We start from the raw sequence: 14,195 nt of genomic DNA on the forward strand, positions 1-14,195 counted from the left end.
ATGGTAAACCCAAGTTTGCCTTAAGCGTGAGTGAAGATGGATGGCAGTGTGACTCTTAATCTTAATTAACATCATTTTATTTATTTTATTTATTATTTATTTATTTTATTTATTTATAAATTTTATTTATTTATAAATTTATAAATTTTATTTATTTATAATAAAATAAATGTTATTTATTTTATTTATTAACATCATTTAATTAACTATTTCATTTTACATTTTCATTTTGAAAACTTGCTTCATTTTTATTTTTATTTATGTTTTTCAGGTTTATACATTTCACTAATTTTACAATCATTTTAAGATTTCAAAACTTGACTTCCTTCAGCGCCTCTCTGCGCTTCCTTAAATTTATTTTTGATATCTTCTGCATATCCAAATTAACTTAATTTGCTCATTTATTCATCTACTTTAAATATATACTCTCATAAAACTGCAGGTTATTACCACAATCCTGCCAATGTTCTTATCTGTTTGCAATTTATCTGTAAATGGTCAAAAAACATTTCCATTCTTTTATTTAAAAGTTTGTTATCTTGATGTCTTATTCTACTGGTAAGTTTCGCCATTTCTGCGTATTCCAACAGTTTTTGTATCCATTCTTCCTTTGCTGGGACTTCTGCTTCTTTCAATTTTTGGCAAGTAACATTCTTGCTGCTTTAGTAGCATACATGAATAAGTTTCTATGCAGTTTCAGTAGTTCCATCCCTATAATTCCCCAAAGCCAAGCTTCTGGGGTGTGTTTTTTATAAACGTTATATTAAACATCGTTTTCAATTCATTATATATCATTTCCCAGTAAGCTTTAACCCTACTACAAGACCACCACATATGGTAAAACGAACCTTTCTCTTTACATTTCCAACACTTATTTGATTTGGATTTATACATTTTTGAAAACTGTTTCAGATATCGTATGAGTATCTGTGTGGTGGTCATCACAGAACCATTCCATATATTACGTCATCCAAAATAGAGAGGTATCCCATAACTACATGTAAAGGGTATAATAAATGTTTTTCTTTGGTGGCTCAGTGCTTTGAAATTCCCTCAAATTCCCATTTCTATTTGATCCATTTTTATTTAACAGTAAGTTCAGTTGGTCTTACTTCCTAATTAACTCCTTTAGGATTGCAGCCTGAACCTTGAATTTGTTACTCCACACCCAAGTTTCTGACATACCAGTTCCCAATTGAAACAACCATATAATAGGGGAAAATGACAGAAAGGGGTTTGGCCATCTTATATATGTAAGATGTGGTAGAAAACAGCATAAATTCTGGCGTTTCTTATTCCCATGATAGTTTGAAACCATAGTGATAATGTAAAGGTAGATTCTTTTTTGAGTAGTTTCAGTCTGGCGTATTCTGAAGCCCTGCATCGTATTAACTCCCAAATTGCACCTGTACGTGGTTCCTGTTTCCTCCCTTTAGAAATCTGTTGTTTGAAGGTTAGGCAATGTATTCCAAAGGTAATTTCCCCCGCCCTCCCTACCTTCACCACGCCATGTAACATTCTTTTTATTTGTGTGTATTTCCTGGTACGGTTGCTATGAAACTTGTAGGAAACTACCACTTGTGTCTGGCGTGGGGAGGAAATACGACAGGTTTAAGCAGATACTGCTTTAAAGGGAGAATTTGCTTAGCAGTTGATTTTGCTGCGTTGAAACAGTTGCATCCAAAGAAATGTAACTGGAGTCTAATCTGGTTTTGTAAACAGTGCATGGATTATTCCTAGTAACAATTAGACAGATGGTTCTCCATCCCCCATCCTTCTGTATTATTTTCTCCAGCTGTGCTATGGTGATCATAGTATGCAGACTTAGCTCACCATTCTAGTTGGAGTATGTTGAGCAAGGAGGTTGGTTTCTGCTCTGTGGAAACCTTAATTGAACTGCTCTGTGGATGTAGCCTCCGTGAAGATGGCTTGTCCCTTTTCAGGGCATTAGACTACAGGGCTCCTTCTCAAGGATGATTTTAGCCATGTCACTGAACGAATCAATCAATGAAGAAGAAAGCTTTGAATACGATGATCATGTCACTGAATGCAAGCACAGATGTTGCGACAACCTTGATATCTTGGAAGAAGGTACTACTTATCTGCTACTTACATTTTAATGCATGAAATTGGTTTTCTGTCTCAATATGTTTATCCCAATCACACTACTTTGGCACTGGGATTGTAAAGAAAAGTACCTTTTCAGTCTTCTTCAAATCAATTTTATTCAGACGTTTTGTCGGAGATTGTGGTTTTAGCCTGTAAAATGAAACTTTTATTAAAGTATTAATATTCTCTGATTTGATGCTACATGTACCTTGTGGTTTACTTGTAGTTCAATTCTGGTAGTTCACTCTAGGCGGACTACATTCTAAGGGCCAATTATATTTTTCTTTCAATTGGATCATTTGTCTCTGAATGGTGAAACACATACCTTGGCCAGGAGAGAGAAAGAGAGAGAGTGTGTGTAGCGGAATATGTACCAATAAGTTGTAGAAATATGTGACTGAATATTTAGCCCTTCGGTTGTCTCATGCGCCTGTGAAGACCAGGTGCTTTTTTTTTGTCTTTTATAATCAGATAGGACTGGGTGGCTTCTGTGTAGGAGCAGGTTGTCTTTGGCAAGAGACAAATTCCAGCACAAATTGAGAGTGTACCACATGTTCCCTAGTGTTTGGGTTCCGTGGTCCCTAAGCAGACAGACACTCCCCTGTGTACCTGGAGTTAGGGAAGAGCGTAAGAGAGGAGACAAGAGAAAATAGCCATGTGCTCTGTTGGGGCAGGGAAGAGCAGATGCTCCTTCTGAATCCCACCATCTTTCTTCTTAGAGTATCATTTATGAGTTGGTTTTGAGCATGATTTTGGGTTGCCTGACAGGATGTGGGGTTATCTGACATGTTTCTGCCAAGCTCTACATGCTGCTGTAGTTGTAACTTTGCACATGTGATGCACACTCTCAAATTGTTAGTGGACACACAACCCTTCTCAGAATGATTCTTATGTCGCTCTGCAACCCAATGATTGTGGGAGTGAACAACGAAAAGGGATTCATAAACTGACAGTAGCAGGAGGCAGCTACTTACCTGCATTTTCTGGAGCAGTATAGATAACATGGGTAACAGAAGTAGCGAGGAACAAATCTCTGTGTTCCTTGTAGCCCTAACACAGAATGTGTTTTGGGCAATACATTGTGACTGCGTTTCTTTCCGCAGCTGTAAAGGAAAGATAGAGTAAGATGATCCTTGGAGTTGGGGTTGAAAGTTCATTACGCAAGGAGCACTAAAATTTGGTTTCTTATGAACAGTGCAACATATGGCATGGGAAGAATAGATTACTCCCGAGACAGGCTGCTAATGTTTGTAAGCCAGTGATTCTCATTTCAGTAAACATTTGGTGAATGTCAATCCCTGCTACTGCCTTACTCGCACATGGTAAACCAGGTTTTCTTTTTCTCTTTCTTTCTTGTTTCCATAAGGAAGAGCTATTAAAAAATGTTTTGCAGTCATTCTGCTTATAAGGTGTAAAAATCCCCCCAACCAAATCAATATAGTGTTGTGCGTAGCTGTGTTGCATGGCAATATTGTGATAATCTTAGGAATGCAAATGCTCCAGTGCAAAATAATTTTGTGTGTCTCTGTGTTAAATATGTTGCATTTTAATGACCTTGCCCACTACCAGCCATGCTCATTGCTATGCAAAGGGCAAAAACGCATGCAGCCTTAAAAAAAAAAAAAAAAAGTTTACCAGGGCTCTAACACTTCCAGAAAAGCTGGGGGAAAGGAAGAGCAAATCAAACAGCACAAAAGCCTCTTTAACAAAGATCCATTGTTAAGAAGCAGATATTCGGAAACCACCCCTCTACCTTCTGAGTCAGAGTAGGCCCATTAAAGTAAATGGACTTAAGTTAACCATGCCAGACTTGAGTCCATTGATTCCACTGGGGCTACGCAGAGTATGGCATGGTCGGGAACTACCCAGACTCTTAAAAAGAAGACACACAAATATTCTCGGTGGAAAGGGCCACGGACAATTTCTACCTAGTATCATGAGCTGCTAGAATTCTTTTGACAAGTGCTGAGGCAGAGGCGGCCAACATTTGAAATGGAAGACTCCTGTATCTTTAATAGTTATTTAAATACCAAAGCTCAATCCAGATAAGACTGAAGCACTGTTAGTGGGTGGTTCCCTTGGCTGGCTGGCTGGAAGGCTTTCTGGTCTTGATGGGCGTACACTCCCTCTAAAGGAGTGGGTACAAAGCCTAGGGGTACATCTGGGTCCCGTGCTGTCTCCAGAGGCTCAGGTGGCGTCAGTAAACACACAGTGCCTTCCATAAGCTGTGGCTAGTTGGCCCAGCTGTGCCCCTATCTGGACAGGGAAAGCCTAACTTCTGTCGTCTATGCTCTGGTAACCTCTAGGTTAGATTACTGCAACACGTGATACATAGGGCTGCCTCTGAAGATGGTTTGGATACTTCAGCTGGTGCAGAATTCAGCGGCCAGGTGGCTCACCGGGGCAAGTCTGTTTAAGCACATAACACCGACCCTGGTCCAACAGCACAGGCTGCAAATTACTTTCCTGGCCCAATTCAAAGGGCTGGTTTTGACCTAGAAAGCCTCCAATGGCTCAGGACCACAATACCTCAAGGATCACCTCTCCCCATATGAACCAACCCAGACTCTGCAATCATAAGCTGAGGTTCTCCTTCATGTGCCTCCTCCGTGAGATGTTCAGAGGGCGACAGTGTGAGAACGGGCCTTTTCGACAGTGGCTCCCCATTTGTGGAATGCTCTTTCAGGGAAGCTCGCCTGGTGCCTTCGTTACATCTCTTTAGGTGCCAGTCAGAAACATTCCTCTTCTCCCAGGCATTTGGCCAGTTAAACAATCTTTTAAACCATGCTGGAGGGTATTATTTTGTTCTTCAGTTATGTATTGGGCTGCAGTAGAATAATCACGTTCTATGCCAAGGATGAATTGGCAAAATTTACCTCGGAGAGGTAAACATTTATTAAAAGTTAGGAAGTAAACAACAAAAGGAGAGCAACGTTTGGTACTCTTGCTTTAAAGAAAGGTAAAGGTACCCCTGCCCGTACGGGCCAGTCTTGACAGACTCTGGGGTTGTGCGCCCATCTCACTTAAGAGGCCAGGGGCCAGCGCTGTCCGGAGACACTTCCGGGTCACGTGGCCAGCGTGACAAAGCTGCATCTGGCGAGCCAGAGCCGCACACGGAAACGCCGTTTACCTTCCCGCCTTCCCTATTTATCTACTTGCACCCGGAGGTGCTTTCGAACTGCTAGGTTGGCAGGCGCTGGGACCGAGCAGCAGGAGCGCACCCCGCCGCAGGGATTCGAACCGCCGACCTTTCGATCGGCAAGTCCTAGGCGCTGAGGCTTTAAGCCACAGCGCCACCTGCGTCCCCTACTCTTGCTTTAGGTGTGTGCAAAAGGAATTGCAAGTCTAAGCAAAGAATGTATTTCTTGCATTCATAGGTGCAAAGTCATCAGTTGCATCAGCATAATTTATTTGCTTTGCAACTGCATTCTCCAGCGAAAGCATGATAGCATGGTTTGCTGAACGCAGGTAGTTCTTAATAATCTTAAGGTTACTAAAAGTGTGTTCCCCAGATGCAACAGAAACTGGCAAGACAGGAGGCATCTTCAGGCAAATGCATATCTGAGGGAACACAACTTCTCTGCTAAGTACTTGCTTCAGATTCCAAACTGGTTCTGGCAGAATGGCCCTCTCCTGGGGCTCTCTCGGTATCTCATAGCTGTTCTGGTGGATTTGTTTATGTATTTATATACTGACAGGGATGGCAACGTACTGCTGGCCTCAGCTGATGAGGCAGGACCTTCATGGAAAACCCATTCCACAATGATCCCTTTAACCTCCAGAAAGGATCAGCATGCGTCTGGGTTTCTGAAAAACCAGGTCTGCTTGCTGTTGCTGCATGTGCAACAAAAACAAGCAGGCTTAGTTCTTTTCTTCAATGCTGTGCATCAGAGCACAGGTGCCTGCTTTGCATATCAGCTCTGACAGAGACTGTTCCATCACACAGTGATGAAGAAATTCTCTTTCTCGCTCTCCTTCACTCATGCACACACAGAGAGAGAGAGAGAGAGAGAGAGAGAGAGAGAGAGAGAGAAAGAAAGAAAGAAAGAAAGAAAGAAAGAAAGAAAGAAAGAAAGAAAGAGAGAGGTTAGATTGATCACTGGGACTGCAAAGGATTTTGGCAAGGTAGCCAATTTGTCAGTCATGTGATGTCATAGTTGTGTCATGTGATAGGTGGATGGCCCCACTCACCTGGCAAAGTTTGCCCTACCCTGATAAAAATCTGGTCCCCAGTGCCAAAAGAGTTCCCCACTCCTTTAATTCACCTAAGGCACTTGCTAGCTTGATTCTGTTTCACACAGAAGCTACTGCTGCAGACCATCCTACCAAGCCAGTCCAAGCCAACAGAATTTACAACACCAATTTACCAAGTAAGAATAATAGGAAAGAAACGTGTAAATGCTAGTTCGTGCAGAGATTTTGGAGAAGGGTCTAGTTTAAGTCCTCATTCTTTTCAACATAAAAGCCCAGTGCTCACTGAACTCATTAAAAATATGCAGTTCAGAGTTTAATTTATGATTGTTCTAATGGGAATATAAATTAGTGAGGGGATTTCAGAGGTATGTTGAAGTAGATGCCTCTGCCTTCAAAAGCAGGCCTTTGGGGTTTCGTTTTTTTAGCTCTCTTGTTCATATTTGGTTCTCTGGGGCTTCTTATTTTAATTTGTTATCTCCTTACCCCTTCATTCTTTGTCCCTTTCCCCTTAGATTAAATATGTTCTCTGCAAAAGCATATTGCCATCCATCTCATCCTACTCTGCCCCCCCCCAGCAAGCAATTAGCTTGTGTATTCAGCCCATTTTCTTTTGCAATCCTTATGCAGAGACATCCACCACAAACTCTGCTGCCTGCCTGAGTTCAGCCACATGTACCCCCTGTCCCACCCAGCCTCACACAAGATCCCACTTGACTCAAGACTTCTCTCTCTGGCATGCTGCCCTTTCTTTGAGGAGGTGCAGTACACTGGAAACGGCTGCTTTTTGCCTGCTTCTTTGTGAGTATCCGATGACATCTCCGGTAGGATAGGAAAACAAAAGGGACAACTGCACTAGGGTGTGGTGAGATCAAGGGAAGTGGAAGAGAAATGATCACACTTTCCCTAGTACAGATAGATCACTGTGCCTTTTCTATAGTTTTGAGGTCTACTAAACCTGGGGACTTCTTAAAAAGCAGAGACAACAAAGGTCCGTATAGTAAAAGCTATGGTTTTCCCAGTAGTGATGTATGGAAGTGAGAGCTGGACCATAAAAAAGGCTGATCGCCGAAGAATTCATGCTTTTTTTAAAAAAATAATAATATTTTATTAAGTTTTAGAAATAACAATAAACGGATAAAAGAAACAAAAAACTTGCACAGAGATACAAAATTATAAAATACAAAAAATACAAACATTTAACCTAAAAAAGCAGAAAAAGAGAAACAAAAGAAGAAAGAAAAAAAGAACACACTAAAAAAAAAGAAACACAAAAATCCCTCTTTTTAATTTCTCATCTTTGATTCACTTATTTTCCTGACTTCCTCACATCTCCCTTTTTTGTATCCCTTTAAAAAATAAGTTCAGCAAATTCATATCCAATTAATTTATCTATTATCAATCCAATCTTATTTTTTACCTTATTGCTAGAACCCCTTCAGTTCATTTCAATGTCATTAACATTCAAAAATTTTACAATGTTTCTGTAAATAGATTTTAAATTTCCTCCAATCTTCTTCCACCGACTCTTCTCCCTGGTCTCGGATTCTGCCAGTCATTTCCGCCATTTCTATGTAGTCCATTACTTGCATCTGCCATTCTTCCAGAGTGGGTAGGTCTTGTGTCTTCCAATGCTTTGCGATAAGTGTTCTTGCTGCTGCTGTGGCGTACATAAAGAAAGTTCTATCCTTCTTTGACACTGATTGGCCGACTATGCCCAGGAGAAAGGCCTCTGGTTTCTTAGGGAAAGTGTATTTAAATACCCTTTTCAATTCATTATAGATCATCTCCCAGAAAACCTTAATCCTTGGGCACGTCCACCAAAGGTGAAAGAATGTACCTTCATTTTCTTTACATTTCCAGCATTTATTATAGGGCAGATGATAAATTTTTGCAAGCTTGACTGGGGTCATGTACCACCTATACATCATTTTCATAATATTCTCTCTTAGGGCATTACATGCCGTAAATTTAATCCCGGTGGTCCACAACTTCTCCCAGTCAGCAAACATAATATTATATCCTATATCTTGTGCCCATTTTATCATTGCAGATTTTACTGTTTCTTCCTCAGTGTTCCATTTCAACAGCAAATTATACATTCTTGATAGATACATTCATGCTTTTGAATTATGATGCTGGAGGAGATTCTTGCGAGTCCCATGGACTGCAAGAAGATCCTTAAGGAAATCAGCCCTGATAGCTCACTGGAAGGACAGATCCTGAAGCTGAGGCTCCAATACTTTGGCCACCTCATGAGAAGAGAAGACTCCATGGAAAAGACCCTGATGTTGGGGAAGATGGAGGGCCGAAGGAGAAGGGGGCGACAGAGGACGAGATGGTTGGACAGTGTTCTCGAAGCTACCAGCATGAGTTTGACCAAACTGCGAGAGGCAGTGGAAGACAGGAGTGCCTGGCGTGCTCTGGTCTATGGGGTCACAAAGAGTCGGACATGACTAAATGACTAAACAACAACAACAAACCTGGGAAGGCGCACTCAGTTGCCGAAGGAGGGGGTCGTCCTCAGGGCACTATGTTTCTGCTTTCTTTTCACAAGTTTCCCTTGGAACTCCCTTGGAACAAGGAACTCCATAACTGAACATTGCCCTGCCCCACCTTCTTGTCACTTGTTGGTACCTGCCAACCAATGTGCCAGTCAATGTGACTTTTCTTTTTGCCTTAAGCCCACAATCTGTTTCAGTGGGGGAGAAACCATTATTTTTGAAGAGATTCTTCCAAAGACTGCCACAAGTGATGGAAGCCAATATTCCAGATGTGCTGGGGAAGCGTGACAACTGTAGGGTAAAATCATATAGTAAAATAATAATAATAATAATAATAATAATAATACCACCACCAATAACTTAATTTATTCTTAAAGAATTTCAGTAAGGTGTTCATTGAGCTCTTTTTGATAACTAAACATGCTATTGCTCCATCTTTACACCTGGTGCTTTTGGAAACAGAACGGGACTTGAAAAGTAAACAACTTATTTCTCATCTCTTAACAGCAGCCTGAGGCTTCATTGTCAAATCCTGGAAGACTTTCAGTCTTAACAATTTGGATTGCTGGTACTCTAGGGCTTGGCACATAGCTCTTCTTGAAAATATATCTCATAAATTAAAAAATATCTGAAGTGGAGAGCTCTAGTGTCCTTTTGTTTTGCTGTCCTGCATTATTTTATTTATTATGCAGTTTGCTCATATATGCAAATCTCTGGCTCATCTAAGACTTTCTAGAACCTTCATCCAGAATAATGATGGCACTCACAGGTGGGGAATACTTTTATTTGCACATATCTTTGTTATTTGTAAAAGGAATTTTTGTATGAGTCAATTCTTTATTATTCTTTGGAGCTGCCCTGTATCTTTGTACTTTTGCCCTTGCAGTCTGTGACACTTCATGGTTTACATTTTTATTTTACATTTTTTTCTTCTTTGTGGGTTGTTTTTTTTAATAACAAAATCAGTAAAATATTAAATGTGTGTGGTGGCAGTGGGGGAATGATAGTATGACCAAGAACTGAATGCATACTTCAAGAATTTCAAATATTTCCCTTCTTGACTTAAATGCATTTTCTGACTTAGTTTGACCTGTAGTTTCAAACTGTAAACTCAGTACGTGTCAAGTGGCACGTTGGGAGCTGTACTTCATATCGTACAAAGGGCAAATCTCTTGGCCGAATTGCTTGTTCTAATATTTCTCTTGCAATTCTTATCTCTCTGTTAAGCCTTGTCTGTGGAGATTTGATAAACAAGCTGCCCATTCAGAGATGGGTAATTATTTATTGGCAACCATGCTAGAGTTAGAACAGCAATGCTTGGCTGGCACCTCACTGTTTTGCTTTGTGGCTTTTAAAATTCTGTTTGATTACTTCTTTTTTTAGTTAAACAAACAACTTAAAGACAGGAACATCGCTAGGTACTTAAAAAACTCAGGGTACATTTGTACATGCTTAGTTAGATGCTTATGTTCAAATTTAAACCAAATTCTAGGCAAATGTAGGTTTTTGCTGCAAGGCTGACTGAGCTCTTTAGGTGCTAAGATGGCTTTCTACGGTGCGGGTGGCGCTGTGGGTTAAACCACAGAGCCTAGGACTTGCTGATCAGAAGGTCGGCGGTTTGAATCCCTGCGACAGGGTGAGCTCCCGTTGCTCCGTCCCTGCTCCTGCCAACCTAGCAGTTTGAAAGCACATCAAAGTGCAAGTAGATAAATAGGTACCACTCTGGCAGGAAGGTAAACGGTGTTTCCGTGCGCTGCTCTGGTTCGCCAGAAGCGGCTTAGTCATGCTGGCCACATGACCCGGAAGCTGTACGCCGGCTCCCTTGGCCAATAAAGCGAGATGAGCGCTGCAACCCCAGAGTCGGCCACGACTGGACCTAATGGTCAGGGGTCCCTTTACCTATGGCTTTCTACATTGCAGGTGGAGTAGAAGGCCAAATGTACATATAATCTGTTGGCAGGGACGACTGCTGCTTTTATATACATATTCAAAGTAAAAACGGTTTTGTTCAACATCTGACATCTCCCTCTCTCTCACTCCCGCAAACCCCCATTCCAACTATTGCATGTACCCATTAAACACATGTTAACTTGCAACCACAGAACAAAACAATGGGAAAGCAAGAAAATGCACTATATGTTGACTAGATACCTCAAAAAAGTTAGTCCGCTCACACTTCATAAAGGAATTAAGCACATGGAAGTCTTTGCAGAAACCATCTGCCTATTTTACGGATGAAAACTCAACACTTGTGTTTGAGAACAGAGAAATGTAAAAAATATTCTTTTAAAAGCCTGGGGGATTTTTTTACCCAAACAGCCTTCTCACTTTCTGAATGCCAGATGGTAGGAACGAACAACGGGCGTGCTGTTATTCTTAAGTCCCACTTGTAAACTTACTGGGTTTTATTTATGACATTTTTATCTTGCCCATTCGCCAAGGAGTTCAGGGCAATGATCACAGTTTGCACGTGTTAATTTTGTAGAGCAACCCTGATGAGGTGGCTTAGGCTGCAAGGGAACCCTCCAAACTGTTAATGCCAGAAAGCTTTCCTTGCTTTTGCTTGCAAGGTGGCTATGCTGCAAAGCACAGCACTGGTGGGACCCCAGCAACCTGCCACCTTCATTTTGTTAAGGGAAGGGCCAGGAGATATGGGGCCCAGTGCAAAAAAGTGGGCTGTCCTCTGAACAGCCCCATAACAATGTTCCTGCTTAAAGGCACCAACACACACACAGACACACACACACACACACACACACACACACACACACACACGACTCATGCAGTTCTTTTTATTGTTTTCAAGCCCTCCTCTTTCTGGCAGACTGAGATCACCAATCATGAAGCATGATATCTAATCTTGGGGCCTCCCTAAATGCAAACTATTGAAGCAGAAATTGCAGTAGCAGCGTTATTTTAAGATTAGGAAGCAAATGAAAACAACTACTGTGTTTTTAAAAAGTTGTTCTTTATTGTAACGAGCCTTTACAAGCTGTGTAATTTGTGTTAAGCATGAAGGTTTTTCTTTTGTTTTTAAAGAACTTATGATGATGATGCTGAATATTGAGGGAGAAGGAAAAGAACCTTTCCTATTGACTCTTAGGACAGTTTTTCTAATATTTTTTGCAGAAATTAGGGTGGCTGTTATTCCATTGGCAATTTAATATTGTACCCTTAATTTCCCATTACTGTATCAGCTTATACTTAAAGCACTTGATAGTAAAGTTTTCCTTAACTGACAGCGGTGGTAGTTGCTGAAGTTTGGTGTATTCTAAAGGCTTGATGTTTACTTCAGAGCTAGCAACACTGGAACAACTCCGTGTATCTGAAGAGTATTTGTTGGCACATAAGAGACAGCAAGCCAAAACAGATTTGCCTGGGACAGATTTCTGGCATTTTATGGTTGCCAAACACCTTTCAGGGATGTGTGGAATTGTAAATTGTATTGGTCAGTAGCTGATTAAATTGTTTTCTGATCACCAAGACTGCTGCAAAGCAAGCAGTTGTTTGCACTGAAATTATCTTTTACGGAGTTTCAGTTAATGTTGGGGTGAGACAGCAAAGATCAATGATGTTCTTTTAATACTCTTTAATGCATTAAATACAAATTAAATTCAAATTAGTTGAGACTCATAAAGGGGGGGGGGCAGAATGGTGATTAGCACTGGGCAATGTTGGGTTTTCAACATCATGATGCATCGCCAGCCAAACATCACCGTTTAGTGATATACCATGATGTTGAAAAAAGCTGCATTGGAACCAGCCAGCGAGATGCCAAGTGAAACTGCCACAGCTCTCATCGTGTGAGCTGAGGTGCTTTCACCCCAGCGCCTTGCGGGCTGTGGCCAATACAGTTGGCCCCAGCCTGCTGCTCAGCTGGGGGTGGTGGAAAGGCTGCTGCCCCCAGCTGAGCGAGACATGAGGCCCCTTGGCCAGGCTCCGCTGGGGGCAGGAGAGCTCCTGCTCCCAGCAGAGCCAGCCCCGTGTCCCCTGCTGCTTGGGCTGGAGCAGCAAGGACCTTGGGACTCCTTGACCAAGCTCCCTCTGCCTTGGCTGGCATGGGGGGCAAGCGAACTGTCCTTCCCCTCTTGCCCCCAGCTCCCCAAAGATGGACCAAGCGGCAGTAGCCAAGTGCACAGAACCTGTCAGGCTCTGCATTTGATGGCCTTTGCACCATCTTTTTCCTCTGGTGGGGGGCTGTTCACCCCAGGAGGTATAATGCAGCCCGCCACCCTCCTGGGTGAAGTCCACAATGCGCGGTGTGCAAACCCACCCTATCCGCTCCTCATGGAGAGGGGCTGCTACAGGGCTGCTGGTAAGTTCTGGGCCTGCCAGTAGCATCAAAGAGCCACTACAATGCCTGGCTGCCTTCCACCAGGAGGGTGGGCTCCATATTTCTGGGAGGAAAGGCACAGCACACGCTCCCAGAGACGGCAGCCAGGCAGGATCGGGGCTCTCGCAGCTGGGGAGGTGGAGCACTTTAACGGATCCCCCATCCCACCGCAAGCTGGTGGTGGGTCAGGGGCTCTGTAAAGCTACTTGGCCGAGGCGAGGGCAGCTGCGCACTCCTCAGTCAAGCAGTTTAAAGAAGCTGAGGAAGAAACAAGCTGTATCGGCACCTCCCCAATTCAGCTTAATTCTTCTTCTGCCAGGACAGAGTGCAATGGCGGTTTTACCAGCAGTATATCGCAGGTGGCGCTGTGGGTTAAAGCCTCAGCGCCTAGGACTTGCTGATCGAAAGGTCGGCGGTTCGAATCCCTGCGGCGGGGTGCGCTCCCGCTGCTCGGTCCCAGCGCCTGCCAACCTAGCAGTTCGAAAGCACCTCCGGGTGCAAGTAGATAAATAGGGAAGGCGGGAAGGTAAACGGCGTTTCCGTGTGCGGCTTTGGCTCGCCAGAGCAGCAATGTCACGCTGGCCACGTGACCCGGAAGTGTCTCCGGACAGCGCTGGCCCCTGGCCTCTTGAGTGAGATGGGCGCACAACCCCAGAGTCTGTCAAGACTGGCCCGTACGGGCAGGGGTACCTTTACCTTTACCTTTATATCGCTGGTGAAACCATTGCCAGTCCCTCTGCTTCCAGTTTCCACTGAGTTTGTTTCTCCCTCAGCACGCTGGAGGCAGAAGGACTCTAGAGTGGTGATGGTTTCACCAGTGATACACCGCTGAGTGAAGCTGTCATCGCGGTTTGCGCCCACATATTGATATATCGCCCAGAACTAATGGTGATGCAAATGAAATATTTCAGTTGCACTCTTCCTAACACGTTGAGGTTCTAGTAACATGTCTCCAGAAGACCAAAGAGCACTGGAGGTGTTTTCATTTAGACTGCAATCCTATAGCCACTTACTTGGGAGCTATCCTCAACTTACAGTGGTGCCCTGCAAGATGAATG

The 14,195-nt window shown here is 42.8% G+C and overlaps 1 protein-coding gene across 23 annotated transcripts in view; it reads left to right on the top strand.

Moving 5' to 3' along the window:
* TRAK1 (trafficking kinesin protein 1) overlaps positions 1–14,195 on the top strand; it is a 149,937-nt gene that overhangs the window by 89,027 nt on the left and 46,715 nt on the right. Inside the window, exon 1 of one of the 23 annotated variants that reach the window (XM_083705615.1) lies at positions 1,569–2,091. The exons of 20 other annotated variants lie outside the window; for them this stretch is intronic. In XM_083705615.1, coding sequence (XP_083561741.1) covers positions 1,974–2,091 — 118 coding nt within the window. In that variant the 5' untranslated portion in view covers positions 1,569–1,973. Of the gene's footprint in view, positions 1–1,568; positions 2,092–14,195 lie in introns of those variants that run through there. 2 more of the 23 variants (XM_083705604.1, XM_083705624.1) reach the window with 2 other exon arrangements.

This window comes from Podarcis gaigeae (genome assembly GCF_964106915.1).
Source record: "Podarcis gaigeae genome assembly, chromosome: 12".
Lineage (NCBI taxonomy): Eukaryota > Metazoa > Chordata > Lepidosauria > Squamata > Lacertidae > Podarcis > Podarcis gaigeae.